The sequence below is a fragment of the Lingula anatina genome, chromosome 4 (assembly GCF_051362555.1).
Source record: "Lingula anatina isolate TDL-2025a chromosome 4, LinAna3.0, whole genome shotgun sequence".
NCBI lineage: Eukaryota > Metazoa > Brachiopoda > Lingulata > Lingulida > Lingulidae > Lingula > Lingula anatina.
Window position 1 is genome coordinate 20,351,811 of NC_141770.1, and position 15,087 is coordinate 20,366,897.

At 37.6% G+C, this 15,087-nt stretch overlaps 1 protein-coding gene across 4 annotated transcripts in view; it reads left to right on the forward strand.

The window, feature by feature from the left end:
• LOC106169734 (lysosomal proton-coupled steroid conjugate and bile acid symporter SLC46A3) overlaps window positions 1-12,231 on the forward strand; it is a 40,801-nt gene extending 28,570 nt beyond the window's left edge. Inside the window, exons 1-6 of one of the 4 annotated variants that reach the window (XM_087012098.1) lie at window positions 6,997-7,063; window positions 9,182-10,357; window positions 10,517-10,658; window positions 10,800-10,883; window positions 11,400-11,556; window positions 11,689-12,231. In XM_087012098.1, the coding sequence (XP_086868224.1) occupies window positions 9,254-10,357; window positions 10,517-10,658; window positions 10,800-10,883; window positions 11,400-11,556; window positions 11,689-11,779 (1,578 nt within the window). In that variant the 5' untranslated portion in view covers window positions 6,997-7,063; window positions 9,182-9,253 and the 3' untranslated portion in view covers window positions 11,780-12,231. Of the gene's footprint in view, window positions 1-6,996; window positions 7,064-7,582; window positions 7,887-8,600; window positions 8,935-9,181; window positions 10,358-10,516; window positions 10,659-10,799; window positions 10,884-11,399; window positions 11,557-11,688 lie in introns of those variants that run through there. The other 3 variants (XM_013549334.2, XM_087012097.1, XM_087012099.1) reach the window with 3 other exon arrangements.
• The last annotated feature ends 2,856 nt before the right edge of the window (window positions 12,232-15,087 follow it).

Consider the following 15,087-nt stretch of genomic DNA (forward strand, 5'->3'; position numbering starts at 1 on the left):
ACCTACATGCTGGCCATAGGGTAGAGACCTACTGGAAGATAGCTATATGTCAAGCGTAGAGACCTAAGTGGGCCGTTGGGTAAATACCTATAGTTAGGCTACCCTCTACCAAGACCGCAGTTATTATTGTGGACATTTTTTGCTGAGGCGACATCAGACCAAAATGACTGTCTATTAATCTAGAGACATATCTGAAAATATCTGTGAAAAATCAATCTGTCACCCTGGTAGCGGGTATAGTTAGGCCATCGGGTAAAGTATTATGTAGAGCATAGGTCATTGTGGACAGGCCAAATGACAAGGCAGAAACCGTCAAGGTGCCCCTCTTCCTTGATCACTGTCACATGTGTATCCCTTTATTGTTTTTACACCTTAATACATACTCAAATGATTTACTATACTCAGTAAATTCAGGTAATACTACAATTCCAGCTAACACAAAAGTGGAAGAAATCACCAGTTTTATGTTAGCTGGTAAAAAAATTCTCTATTCTGTTTTGTTCAGCCTGGTGGCTATATTACCCCATTTTCCGAATCAGAATTTCTGTCTTTATCTACATGCGGTCAAATGGTAAAAACATTACCACACGTTTGCAGGCGCTATACGGGTATACCTTACATTTGGACAGCCATGTTCTCCTCGACCTTTGGCCTCACGTCAGCCTTTGAATTGATGGGCCATGCAGGTTTGCATTTAAGGATGTGACAAAATTGTCCACAAATGTAAAGGGAAAATCTATAAAAAGAAACCCCTTCGTGCCGAAAGTGTCTGTTTCAATCAAAACTATGGTATTTTACATCTCCATATCGGCAGAAAGCGACTATATTCGGCAAAATTCGAATCTCTACGTGTGTGTGTGTGTGTGTGTGGGGAGGGGGGGATCCATAGTCTACGGCTGTATTCCCAGAGCTTTTAGATCGATCTATCCCCGCGGGGAGTCTCACTAGATTACTGGCAGATAATCCGGCTTAAATGTCCGTCCCGCCTACTACAAGCTGTAAGGGGGTAATTAACTTTCGGGTCCGCTCGGCTGACAGCTATCTAGCGTGAACCCCCAGGGAGTTACGTCGATCTAAAGCAGATCGATCTAATCTGGAAATGGGGTCTACCACATTTGCGCAAGTGTATCCCAGAAGTAAATTTATCTCAACAATGGTCTGAGGAAAGTGAAAGAGAAGGCTTAAGTCCACACAAATGATAAAAAGTACTTCCCCTTTATAATGCTACAACGCGTAGCAGGTGGGCTTAATCAGGCTAGTTTTGTTACGAACTCCCAAATGCAATACATAGGAAGGCAGATTAGTGTTCACACGATTCACTGATTAACTCAGCCAAAGGTTATGCTTTCATCGGCGTTAGCTCCCTTGATAGCAGACAAATAAAAGCTGTACACAAATTTTGATGAAATGTTTTGGAGGATGAGAAGGGCTTCACATTTTAACTGCATTCGGGTCCCCTTATATCTCAAAAAAGATTTTGTATTGTCGATTCCTTGCTTGGCGGATGTCTGGGCTATTGAAATGCCCTTTAGTTGAAAGCAATATATCTTACGGGGAAAGGGTAAAACACATATAAATGGTCCGATAAAAATTCATTTAGATAGAGAAAGTGTCAAAAAGTGAATATTAAAAATGAAATAATACATTTTCAGGAAAAATGCCCTCTAACTGAGCCTTACGTACTTTGCAATGCTTTGTCTAGGAGAAATTAAAATACTTTTTTCCCCATTGTGAACTTTTCAGGAATTTGTTAATGGTCAAAATATTTGTTGAATGATATAGAATTGAACAGCACAGCAACGGTTTCATGTCCTGTTTGACGACCTTACTTCTTATGTCCAAGACGCAATGCTAATTGCTGAAATTGAGCACTGAGCAATTCTCAGCGGTGTGGGCAAATTTTCTGGCTCTGACATTTCAGATAATGACCAAACACTTCACGATGAACTTTCAAGTTTTTTTAAAGTTGAATGGCTACATGTGCTAGCAGAAATCTGTTAAAAGGCAGACTGTGATGACCAAGTGGTGAAAAACGGCTCAAAACTATCCTCTTAGTACAACACTGGCATTTCTGCATAAGTAAGCTACGTACAATTCTTGTTACAATTGGCTGGAAGGGGTGTATGTAGGGTTAATGGTGTCATAAACCCGGCGCTTTTTTTAACTTCGAGCTGAGTTACAGGTCTCACTTGACTGGCACTACTCTCTCTGCTTTTATTTGGCCTAATGTTTTCTGACAGTTCGAAATTGACTTGCTGACCCGAGGCAGGTCACCCAGATGGTACATGTAAATCTCACCGTGTGAGCCGGAGTCCCGTGCCACGGGGTCAACCATGATACAAGTTCCGGCTCCCATTGATTTGTACAGGTACAGGTAAACCGCGTCCCAGATTTATTCCACTGGCGTCACACTAATCCTGATCTGGATGAATCTGTCTCTTTACATCGGCATTCAAATTGCTTCCGAACACTTATAAATCGGACATACCAGTATTTGCGTATAAACATACCAGTATAAACATTCACTTTACAAAACATCCCTTCTGGTACATGTGTACGTACATAGTACACTTTTCGTAGATAACCTTTCTACCGTGAATAAGGATAACTGTGTGTGAATTTACGTCAAGATAAAAAAGCGCCTGCCTGGAAAAACTGAAAGCGAGACAGATTGCTTTAGTTGAGCAAAACCCACCAATCTAGCTAGTCATTGGAACAAAAAAAAATCTCCACATATTTATTTGTTCTGGTAAGTAGTCATGAGGGGACTGTGGTCAACTCTCCCTGGACACACTTGAAGCTTGCGGTATCTTTGAAACCATTTGTTTTGAAACAAGGGCATGCATAATGTTTCGACCCTTCATCAAAGTGATTGCATCTTATGACTTCTTCGTCATGGCTGGTCACACGGTATAATTTTCCCATTATTACACTAGAGACAATTGAATATATAACAAACTTTGTTCCTACATTATGCTTTTGACTATATTATGGTGGCCCCAAAGTTAAAAAGGGAGATTGATGCTTTTCAAATACATAAAATAAAGAAATAGATTAATGAATAACGAAGTGAAAAACGAAATGCAAAAGGGTTTTTTCACACTGAGTGGTATGTTTAACTGATACAGTTTGGACCGTTTTTTTTTTTTTTTTTTTTTTTTTTTTTTTTTTTTTTTTTTTTTTTTTGTCAGAAGGGTAGGGAGAGGAGGAAGCATTCCTCACAAGCTCGTTTCCTTTTTAAGTAAAGTTGATTAATTGGGCCTATCGAGTTCGAGGGCTTCGTTTAGGTGACTCTTGTACGTAATAGCCAAAGAAGTAAGTTGTCAGTCTCCAAAGCCTAAGGGCCCCCTCCCAATGACACTTTCGGTCTACGTAGATCAATCCAACTCCGCGGGGACTCTCGCTGAATGTAATCAGATTAACTGAATAACATGCCTTCTCCTGGTTGACAGTAAGGATTAAAATTACAACCAGTATTACGCCTGTCGACTGGTATAGGCCTACTGAACTAATCCAGTCTAGACTGGTTCATTTTGAAACACTGACAAGTTGACAACATGGCTACGACAGCAATTACGTGAGAGAGAGTCCCTTGATGTCCTTTTTTTTCTTTTTCTTGAAGGATCTTTTTAGGATACATTTTTCTAGTGTTTTGAAAAAAAAATATATATATAGTATAAATTTTTTGCTTACTTTGGAAAAAATGAAGTTCTTTTTTAACTCTTCGACCACCATACTATTCAATAGTATTGTGTTCTGAAAGATCATACGCTGTACAGTTTCAGAAGAGGATCACGATGAAGCGTGTTGATGTCTATCATGGCTTAATGGGTGACACCGAAGTTAATAATTTCCATCTACCGAGTAGCATTTTCTCATATTTACATGTGCAACATGTATAAACGGAACCATTAACCGCCTTTCATCCGAGATACGATTCAAAAGGGCAGGTTTATAGAACTTAAGTGGAAATATTCAACTGGAATGAGAGCTCGGTGGAATTACCGACTGACTTCTGTATCAATTTCAGACCGTTTGATCTAAGATCCCATTACTTGAAACGCAATTCTCAAAGATTATCATGTTACTCATCAGAGGTAATAATTCACCGAACGAGACAACCTCGGCTTCTTAACGAGGAATCCTACAGTTTGTAACAGAATTTTAACCTGTCAGAGACACCAAAGAAGCATTTCAACAAAATACAGAACAAAGATGTTTAAATATATTCTCCGTACACAGGGACGTCCAGTTTCCAGGTAGACGTAACATTCTTGGTTATTGCCATGGCAGGCGAAGACAACTCATTATCCCCCTGGACTAAAGTATTTAAATAACGTTTACATAAATATGTGTCACCTGGCTTGTATTTGCTGTATACAGCTCTCTAAAGTTTGTCTTCATGGACTTTTTATGGCGTACTGGTGTCTCCAACGTGAAATATATCATTTAAATTGCACTTGTTAAAACTTAAGGCTTCATGGGCTTATAGACTTTAATAGGCCGTTGCCTTACACACATCAGGTCATACACGGCATATAGGGGTAGAACGTGGCGTCAAGAACTACAACTCGACCCCTACGGGCCGACAAGGAAGCCATGTGTCGAAAATAATACGCAACTCTATGAAAAACGATGGTCTGGAATCCTTCTTTATTTCAGGACACAGCTTACGACAACTTATTCAATCTATAATAATGACAGACAATCGATTTTGCGTGACCCATTGGTCTGTTACATAAACTGATTGCATGAGGTGACTGACATCCCCTTTATTGATGCATCCTTGAGCAGCTTTATTGGAAAAATTAGTCAATTGATCATTCATTTAGCCATCCCTTTATTAGTGATTATCACGTTTCAAGGAGATGGGATTTTCAAAGAAAACACAGATTGTGCAAATGCTGTATATTATGTTGTAGTTGAAAGGGAAAAGATTAACAGACGGATGGAGCCTGATTTTTTAGTGGCGGAGGGGCGGGGGTCTTGCTAAATATAGTTATGTAATCCTTGGTTGCATTGAAGGTTTTTCTAAGTCGTCTATCAAAAACATAAACAGTGCTCATGGTTTGAACTAAGAGTATCAGCACGAAAATCCATTCTAGATAAATAAAAAAGGGGGTTACGTTTTAGTTTACGTTTTATTGTATATATTTATTACGGTATAATGTCGGTATTTTTTGTAACAGAGAAATCCACTCCCAAACGTGGCATAAGTTTGTATCTCAGGTATGTATTATAATTATAAATAACTAAATATGATTAACAAATGATAAAAATTATACTCTGAATGAGTTAACATAAGTCATATAAAACAGCTGAATAAAATGGGACATATTTACAAATATAAATTTAATATCATTGAAGAAACTACAAACACAAATGAATAATAAATAAAAGAATGAACACATAGAAATTATAAAATAAGAAACCTTTGGCAGTACCCCAAGTCATCCTACCTGGAATAACTCGTGTTTAATCAATCTTTATGAAAGATGGACCTGTTGAGACGTCCCTAACGTTGCACAAGTTTGTGTGCCGCAGGCTTGGCGAACGACGCCAGTCACGGAAACTGACGAAAACAGACGAACGTAATTCGGATAGATCTTTATTACAATGACCACAAAAAAAAAAAAAAAAAAAAAATCACACCTTAAAGCTTGCATGGATTGAACCTCTGTGACATCATATTTTACTCAAAAACGCTCCAGTCCAAAGCACAAAATAAAGTTAAAGGGATAGTAGCTATCCATTTTGGTGGGAAAAGTGTCATAAAACGGATTTTCCTGGGGTAAATGAGGATTTTTCCATACTTATAAATGGTTAATGAATCCGTTCCAACATTCAAAATTGGTCGATGTTTTTTTAATTTATTTTTCTAAGTTTGGTTTTTGTAACAATATCTAAAGAGATTATTACAGAGGGAAGCTATCTATGAAGGTCATGTGGTCTGATGGCAAGCACAGATTCCAGCATAATTGCGATAACCGCCGTTTTGGTGGTAAAATAGAAACTATTTTATTTTTGTGAGTTGTTTACAATGTATTAATTGTGAAATATTAATCTCATACGAAGAACTGTTGTCTCTTTTAAGTTCTTGGCCTTCTGTTGAATAGAATAAAAAAGGGTCCAGTAGCCTATATACATGTAATTACACGGCCTTTACTTGGGATATACAACGCAACGACTTAAAGCTTGTTTTATTTGTTTTTTTTTATTTCTCAAAAATAGAATGTAACCCTCTTTGTGCCTCGACGACAAAACATACGAAGTTTTAAAAAGTGATAAAAACTTTCACATTTATCTATATCTATAAATGCGACATTTATGTATTTGGCTTTCAGTACCTTGATGAGGGGATTTGGAAGCAGCTTTGTATTGCCAGTTCGGTCCGTATCGAAATGAAGATTAATGCCTTTAATTACGAGTGGAGTGACCTTGCTCACACCAAATATGCTGCTTGATTTGAAAAGGCAGCTCTGTCTGGAATTATAAAGGATGAGCTTATTTCGTTTCCTAATAAAGAGAGCACTGAATAGTTTGTGAGCTGTGAGAGATATAAAGTTTTGACATTGATTGTGATGTATATGATACTGTGTATTTGATTAGAGTGTATCCATTTCTATTTTGGTGTCACTTTGCCACAAAAAGTAATTCGACATTGAGTTTTCAAGTGAAAATAAATAAATATATATATATATATATATATATATATATATATATATATATATATATATATATATATATATATATATATATATATATAAGTCAACAAAATAAATATATAAAGAAACCAAATGACTCAATATAAACCATTATGTGGTAAAATGTATAAATGCAATAACGCAGATAAATGAAATACATGATAACTGAACGTTAGTTTATTGGAATAAAAATATAAATAAATGGCAAATTTTAACCTTTTACCTTTAAAAAAACCTCTTTGACCTTTTATTTGTATTATACGTAGCTCGATCGAGACGTTATGTGACCGTGGTGATATACGCTTTATTCGGTGTTAGGGTTTGTTTCGGTGAAATGGGAGTACAAGTACTTTCTCTCGGTAAGGATGTCACATAATACACTGCCACTCTCTTGCCATATATGCCTTGAACACCTGTCTCACTGACGCTCGAGGTGTTCTGGTATATATCGCTCGGGGCGACAGGGCATTATCGCAAACTTTTTTTTAGTTTATTTCTGTCATTCCAGCAAATACAGTATAAGAAATTACACACACTGGACAATAGAAGTGTCACCCCTCCTGAACCAATACTTTGGGGAAGATAAATGACTGATTCAGGGGGTGACACTTCTATTGTCCATTGTGTGTATATATACACATGTCTATATAACCTATTCAACGTACTCGTACATCCATACGCACATGATGAGTCACCTACTTAATATTATCGCATACTTAACCTCCTTAAACAACCAGGGCTCCGTAACTCGAAAGCATCGCGAATTGCGAACGAACACAAGCGCCATAACTCGGCATTTACTCGCCCCATGCATACATAAAAGCCTCGAAAATGAAAGCCGCAGGCCCGTAGCCAGGGGGGTTCGAAAGAACCACCCCTTTTGCCGGGAAAAGGTCCACTCTGGGTAAAATTTGATCTAGGTACATGAAGTTTTTTATGGAAAAAGGTTCACTTTTTCAGAAAAAGAACCCCCTTTTTGAAATTGCTGGCTACGGGCCTGAAAGGTGATATCGCCATTGCAATTCGAGTTACGGAGACCTGTTCTAAATACTTGACTAAGTATTATCAACAGAGTGTACACTTGTTTTGTGTACTTAAGTTTATCAGTGTCACTTGATAAGGTTCAAGTCAGGACACGTTGTTTGGTGGAACAGAGGTTCAAGTCTGTCTACATTGGAGCAGGTATGGTGGAGATATGTGTTGTCGATTAACGTATTTCTTTCTTATAAAGTAAATGTTTCGTTATGTTTCTTAATTTCGTTATTTCTTCTCGTGTCAGAGATCTGGTATGTGTAATGTACCTTGTATATGTAATGTAATATAATTTTGCCTTTTCACCAAAGCCACTCCAGTTAAAACCGATTATTAAAACCGATCCAGTTATTACCGACTGGTAATTTCACCCTTTCAAACTACCATTTCAAATTCATACAGGCAGGCAAATATAGAACTCTTACTAAATGCAGGTACGGGAGAAATTGCTCTGGAATTTAATCAAACTATTGACAGTGAAAATCAATTTTATGAAATAAAGGTGTTAGTGGTTATAGGCTACATGAAGTTGACAAACAACCCTTAAAGTTACATATGAAGAGAGCGTAGATTCTCTGTAACACATGTAGGTCACTGGTACTACCAGTATCTCGCACAATTCACATTAAGTCCACTTGCCAAATGATAAACCGAATTAATCACTCGATCAGTCGAAAAAGCTTTCAAACTGAACCTTCTTTCAATTTCAGGTCGTACACTTGGCCTATTTATCGTGCCTCAAGTTCGTAGTTGGTCAAATAGTAATGAGGCTGGCAGAAACGAGCGAGGGCTAAATATAGCACAGAAAAATAGCAGGAAATATCTGCCCAAGTATATTTTTCGTGGAATGTAACAAACGATACCCTTTGAGTTACGCTTTAAGTTACGCTGTTTGAAACTATATGGTGCATATGGCCTTTGGTTGGACTTAGTGGGAAATATTTGATATGTCAACTCGCTTCAAATACATCTTTATTCTGTCTGTGGTGGGTTCTAGTTGACAAGTAGAGGTTATCAGGCAATAATTAACTACTTTGTGAATAAGTAACTATTTTGACCTCGGCTAAGGTATGATACTAGGCAATCCCTGTTTCTGTTATCCCGGGGTTCCGATATAGGTAAATGTACCAGTTACATGTCGTTGGAGGTAGACAAACTAACTTTAGAGGCATAAGCAGGATCTACGCTGGGTATCAAGGTTGGTCTTGTCATTTCTTTTGAATAGGCAATGGATGCTGAGTCTTTCAGTTATGAAAAGCTTTAAAAGACGGGAGGGGGTACTATTTTTCAAAACCCACCTAGGAGATGACGGTGTTGTTCTGAAAAAAAAAAAAAATAATAAAATAAAATAAAATAAAATAAAATACAGGGTACAGGGCAGTGGTTATGCTCAAGAATCGCCAATAAGAAATAGACATTAATTATCATCATGATGTTCTTTTTAGGTGACATTATTCGTTCATATTTGAAACTGACTGCCACACCTGTAACTGAAGCATAACAAAGAGCAAATAAAAATGGAAGAGGGAGACGAAAGATCACCACTGATGTACCATGGCAATGTTGAAGTGCGGGACAAGTACAGCAGCAATGGAACAGGTGTTCTGGAGACCGGTCGCGACTACTACCATCCACAGACCGGGAATGCTGAAATAACTGGCGGCGACGTCGAACGGCCAAAATACAAAGCAAGATGGCCCATAACTGTGGAACCTTACTTGTTCCTCTATTGTTTCTCTTTGTTTGGTGTGGTGCCTTTGCAAATTCAGTACATTTATTTGAAGGTCGCAGAGGAAATGGGCTATGTTCCTGCAAGTAACAGTACTAGTTCTAGCCAGTCGCCTTGCGCTGACGTCAACAAGTCCAGCCCGGATTACATTTTGCAGCAGCAGGTACAGGCCGAATCCTCAAACTGGAGCATGTATTTTTCCATATGCTCCACAATCACGTCCGTTTTCGTGACGATCTTTTACGGCGCCCACAGCGACAAGGGCGGCAGGAGACTTTCCCTTCTCCTTCCAACCGTTGGCGGTCTTATAAAACTAGGTGGCTACGTCATAGCCATTTATTTCAAATGGCCTCTTTGGGCACTGCTACCAATGTCTTTCATAGAAGGTTTATTCGGGCAGTATGCTACTGCCTTAATGGCTGCCTTCGCTTACCTCGCAGACGTTTGTACATCCAAAAATAAGGCGATCAGAATCTTAATTGCAGAGGCAGCCCTTGGAATTGCAGCCGCCATTTCGAATGTGAGTGTTGGAATATTGATCAAAGCATTCCCAACCTTTGTCGAACCTGCAGCAATGTTAGCGGGAATTATGCTGTTAGCTCTCTTATACACTATAGCATTCCTACCGGAACTTGGGGAGAAAGATCCCTCGGCAAAATTGATCGACTGCTCAAATGCTTTAAAAGTTGGGAAACTTTTCCTTCATGGAGCAGATGACAAAGATACCGGGCGGGTATGGAAACTGCGCCTTCTACTGCTGGTGTTTTTATTTTGTGCAATACCAGTAGTTTCCGCAGGCAGTTTGGATATACTGTATGTAATGAACTCACCATTCTGCTGGGATAGTGTACGCATTGGATACTATAACTCTATTAAATTCATCGGATATGAGGTAAGGTCATATTTCACGTTACTATCTTGTCATAATTGTATAAACTCTTAGATGTCTGATGTGACTAAAATTTATGTTTCAACTGCTTGAAAATAAATAGTTAAATGTTTTTGTTTTTGTTGTTAATTTCATTTTTTTTTTCCTATTCATATATCAAAGGTATGTGCAGTGGCAGGCCTATTCGCCATGCGCCGTTGGCTAAAATTATCTGAAGTCACCGTAGTCATGGTTTCCTGTATAAGCGCATTGGGAGCAAGAATTATGTTAGCCTTGGCACAGACAGATACCTTGATTTATATTGGTAAGATATTTTCGGATATTAACATTTATTTTAAAAAATTGCCACCCACGTGCCTCCTCTCTCTCTCTCTCTCTCTCTCTCTCTCTCTCTCCATTCATTATGCTAATAACATAGGCCTATTACTAAAATCCTATATTCCAGAGACCGCTGTCGGGTGTCTTTTCATGCTGGCTGTGCCCATGTTGAGAGCTGTGCTGTCGAAACTAGCAACAAACCAAGAACAAGGTATTATAAGATAGTGGAATTAAACTCACTTCTCTTTCATCTTCTTACGTTTTACAAGCCAAGGGCCGTCGAAGGTTTTATAGGGGTCATTAGTCGCCGAACATTTTTGTTTAGATTTATGTGATAAAACGCACACCTTGAACTTAACACCTTAATAAAGCTTTTTATAAATCCTTGACATTTCAAAAATTTATCACTTTGATAAGTCCTAGGCAAAGCCATTAGAATTTTTCATTCTACCAACCTATTTTTTATCTTTCCGGCTCGAATAACATCAACGTTTTCCTAATTCATCATTCTGATAGTCTGAATCGAGCAAAGTTTTCTTATTAATTTTTTTTGGGGGAGGGAGGGTGTCTTAATTTTTTAATGCATTTGCTAAACATTGTATTAACATTAGCATTAAGGGACTTTTCTACGGTACTATCCTTGGTAGCATGCACTACTGGTTACCTAATGCTTAATGTGTGAAAGCGAAATCCTCCAACCTCTAATCTAGGTACATGTATATTCCAGGTGCGCTGTTCGCCAGTATATCGTTTATGGAGAACGCAGGTGGTCTCATTGGGAGCGTAGTACTTAGTAGTATATACGCAGGAACGGTGGCGTGGTTTCGAGGATTCGTACAGATGGTCATTGGTGGACTGTATCTTCTATCTTTGATATTATTGGGGTATTTAGTTTATTGATCAATCAATCAATCAATCAATCTATCTATCTATCTATTATTATTATATTTTTATGAAATTCACACGTTTTTGTCTTTGGTTTCATGTTTTGAGTTCTGTTTTTTTTCTACTGCCAGTGTTTACAGCTGCAGAATTCGCAGTTCTGGCCTCAAAACGTCAGCAGTTCCCAGTTGGGGAGACAGGGAGGCACCATACAGCGTGCAGTAATAGTGGCCAATGCTAGAAGATAAGGGGGAACACCTTTGAATTTCAAAAGGCCCGCAGTGACTCCTCTCTACTTGCACTAAAAGGAGTATATATGGTCACCGCTGAAACTCAAAAGTAAATTGGTCTACTAAACGCCCCGAGGTGTATTGTGCGTTTTTTGACCGGAAAAGCGCGTAAAATGGGTATTTTGACGATGTTACATGTATGATGATGTTGTTTTTATGATAACGACATTCCCTTTTGGTGAAGTTTAATGTTTCTTTAATTTATTGTGACAAACTTCGATCATGTAAATTATATCATTTAGTAATAAATTCAAAGTAATATATTAGACTATGTATGTTATGATGTAGCTTTTATTGAATTTTAACATGTAGTGACATCCGCTGATTTCATGTTGTCTTTGAAATGGAGTAATGGTTATAAATACATAAGCATTTTGTATAAAGAGAGCTTTTTAGTTGTGAATTCGAATAGTCTTTTGTGTGTGTGTGTGTGTGTGTGTGTTGTTTGTTACCTTTAGATGCGTGATAAAATTGGACCAACAGAAAGACGGACTGTACTTGCTCAGATTAAAATATGTATTCAGACCAACTATTTATTTCACAATTCCTCCTATTGTAGTTTTCTTTAAGGAATTTCCGATATATTCGGTATTGAGGATGTACACTTACATGATGAAATTTCAAAAGGGTGATATTTATACCACCCAAATCACGCATTCCAAAACTCAAAACGACTAATCCCAGGCAAAATCTGTGAGAGCACTACCCTGAATGGAAAATGTGTGAAGCTCGATTGAAAGGGTCTGATTGCGGTAGAGAAGTATTTACCATTGTGTTGTGGAATTCCGCCAATTTTGCTGACGAAGGCAAATGCCTGAATTGAAGAGATGCTAAAGGTGTAGGTTCCGTTAAATCTGACCGTATAAATTATAGTTGACATTTTGAAAGGGCGGAATTAACTGTTTAAAAAAAATTCTCGATTGCATTTGGAAATGGCTTCGGTGCAAAGGCATAATGACAAGATTTCTAAACTGAATTATTAATGAAACATTTCATATGATCGGAATAAGTCAATCAGCAAGAAATGTTAACCTGCTCCAATATAGCCTGGCTCAAACCTTAGTCAGGCGACACTGATATATCTATCATACACAAAACAAATTTACACTTTGCATTGCGTTGATATACTTAGTCTAGTGCGTATTTAGAACAGGACATTTAAGGAGGAGATTACATTTTACGATTGAAGCTGATAAAAGGTTATTGAGTTCAAAAAGTTAAAGTGGGAACATATATGAATAACCTTGAATCCTAACTATTAAATTTTTCATTTAATCATTATCTATTGATTTTCTCAAGGCGTAATTAACTGCAATTAAAGATATTGTATTAACATGTTTATGTATTTATTCTTCTCAACACCAGTCAAACCAGGTTACAGTTAATATTTTAAAACTTGCTCTGTAAACTTATACAGTGCCGCCGGAATGTCCCCTTACCAAATGGCCGTATGGTTTCCCAACCCTGCCCCATATGGTCGAACAATAGAGGCCGTATGATAATTACAGGGTAGGGGAATCCCCAAGCAATCCTTATCGGACACCCAAATTAGTCGGTTCAACGAACACGGTCTGCCCCTTCTTAATTGCCTCACTTAAGGTTTCTATTATAGCTGATGCAAAGAGATTGCTATCGACACGAGCAAACAATACCGGGTTATGTATCAACTGCAACAGAAGACTCGAGTAAAGGCAAGTCAAATATTAGAACAAAACTCTGAAGAACAAATCAGGCTTAGTTTTAAAACACGTATAACAATTTTATTTGATGATAATAAGTCACGATCAACAAAAGCGTAGTTAAAATGGAAAATTTTAAATAGCTAATACATCAAATAAATATCAATGTCTCATTACCTTTATTACATGTGTTGCTAGTTTAGTAGCCTGATGCACGACCTTCTCTCTCAAGTACCGCTGGAATCACCTTCTTTAGGTGATTAATATATTTATTACTGTATAATACACTTTTCTGCGTTAATATGGTCATCTCCTCGTCTATAACGTTCATGTGGCGCAGGTCAACCTTTGAGGGACGTCCACTTCGTGGCTTATCTGCAATACCAAGCCCTTCGTCGTATTTCTTTAACGCATAGTAAATGGCTTGTCGCGACACTTTATGGCCTTCATTTTCCATTTGTGCGGTTATGTTTTTAATTCGCACCCCTTGTTCTCGGAGGGCGATGACACGCAGACGCACGTAATCGCTAAGAGGCATCTTGGAATTGTGATGATTTGGAAAATTTGAGTGTCGATTTATACCGTTCACTTGGCAGGTGACACGATGGCATGGAAATCAGTGACATAAACATGTCATATTAAAAAAAAATACTTATTGGCCATTTAGGAAGTCCAGATACACAAACAATCCTGTTGACACGTGTCAGTTGATTTAGAATTATGTGCAATTGATTAGTTTGGATTGAAGAGCGTCATCGCAATGTTAACATTAATTTTAGACGACGCGTGTCACACAGTAGTGATTATGTAATAGTCAGGGCTTAATTACTGTGTTTACCCAGCATGAATAAAGCTAACCTGAACTGATTGTTAATTAATGTGAGATGACACGTGCCAACCAGTGAAGTTAGCCCGAGAGATTGTAATCCAGTTTTTTTAATTAATTTCTTTTGATGCGTTTAAGTATGAAGAAGGCTTTTGGTTAAGTTTGGGCTTTAGATCGTAAAGATGAACTATTCCTATCGTTTTGAATTACATATCAAACAATGATAGAGAAACAATTCCTACTTTGTGTCCTACAGAATCAAGGAATCAGTCTTTCGGCCGGCCACCCGTCGCCTTGTCAAATAAAGAAATATTCGAAATTCGACAACGGGCCAGTTCCCCAGCAACTTTTGCGTTCAGTTGATGGGAAGGTTGTTTACGATTGATGAACGAATAAGAATGGACAGAAATGTTACGGGTGTAGATGGGAGAGATCCTATATGCAAATAAAGACTGAACTATATTAAAGATTTGGCTAACAAAATGTTTATCACTGAAACAACTGACAAGTCTTTTTGAAAAAAATGCATTTCGTCTATGAACAAACCTAATAGAAATATAAGGACATACTATAAAAATAAATTTCAATCTTGTTAATAATATGTATATAGTAAAGACAGTTTGAAGCGTAATAAATATTACATGTACAAGTAGTGTTTTATTTGATCTTTAATAAATTCATAAATTAATTTATTAAACTCTATGTAAATTCAATCAATTCATAGCTACAATGTACACG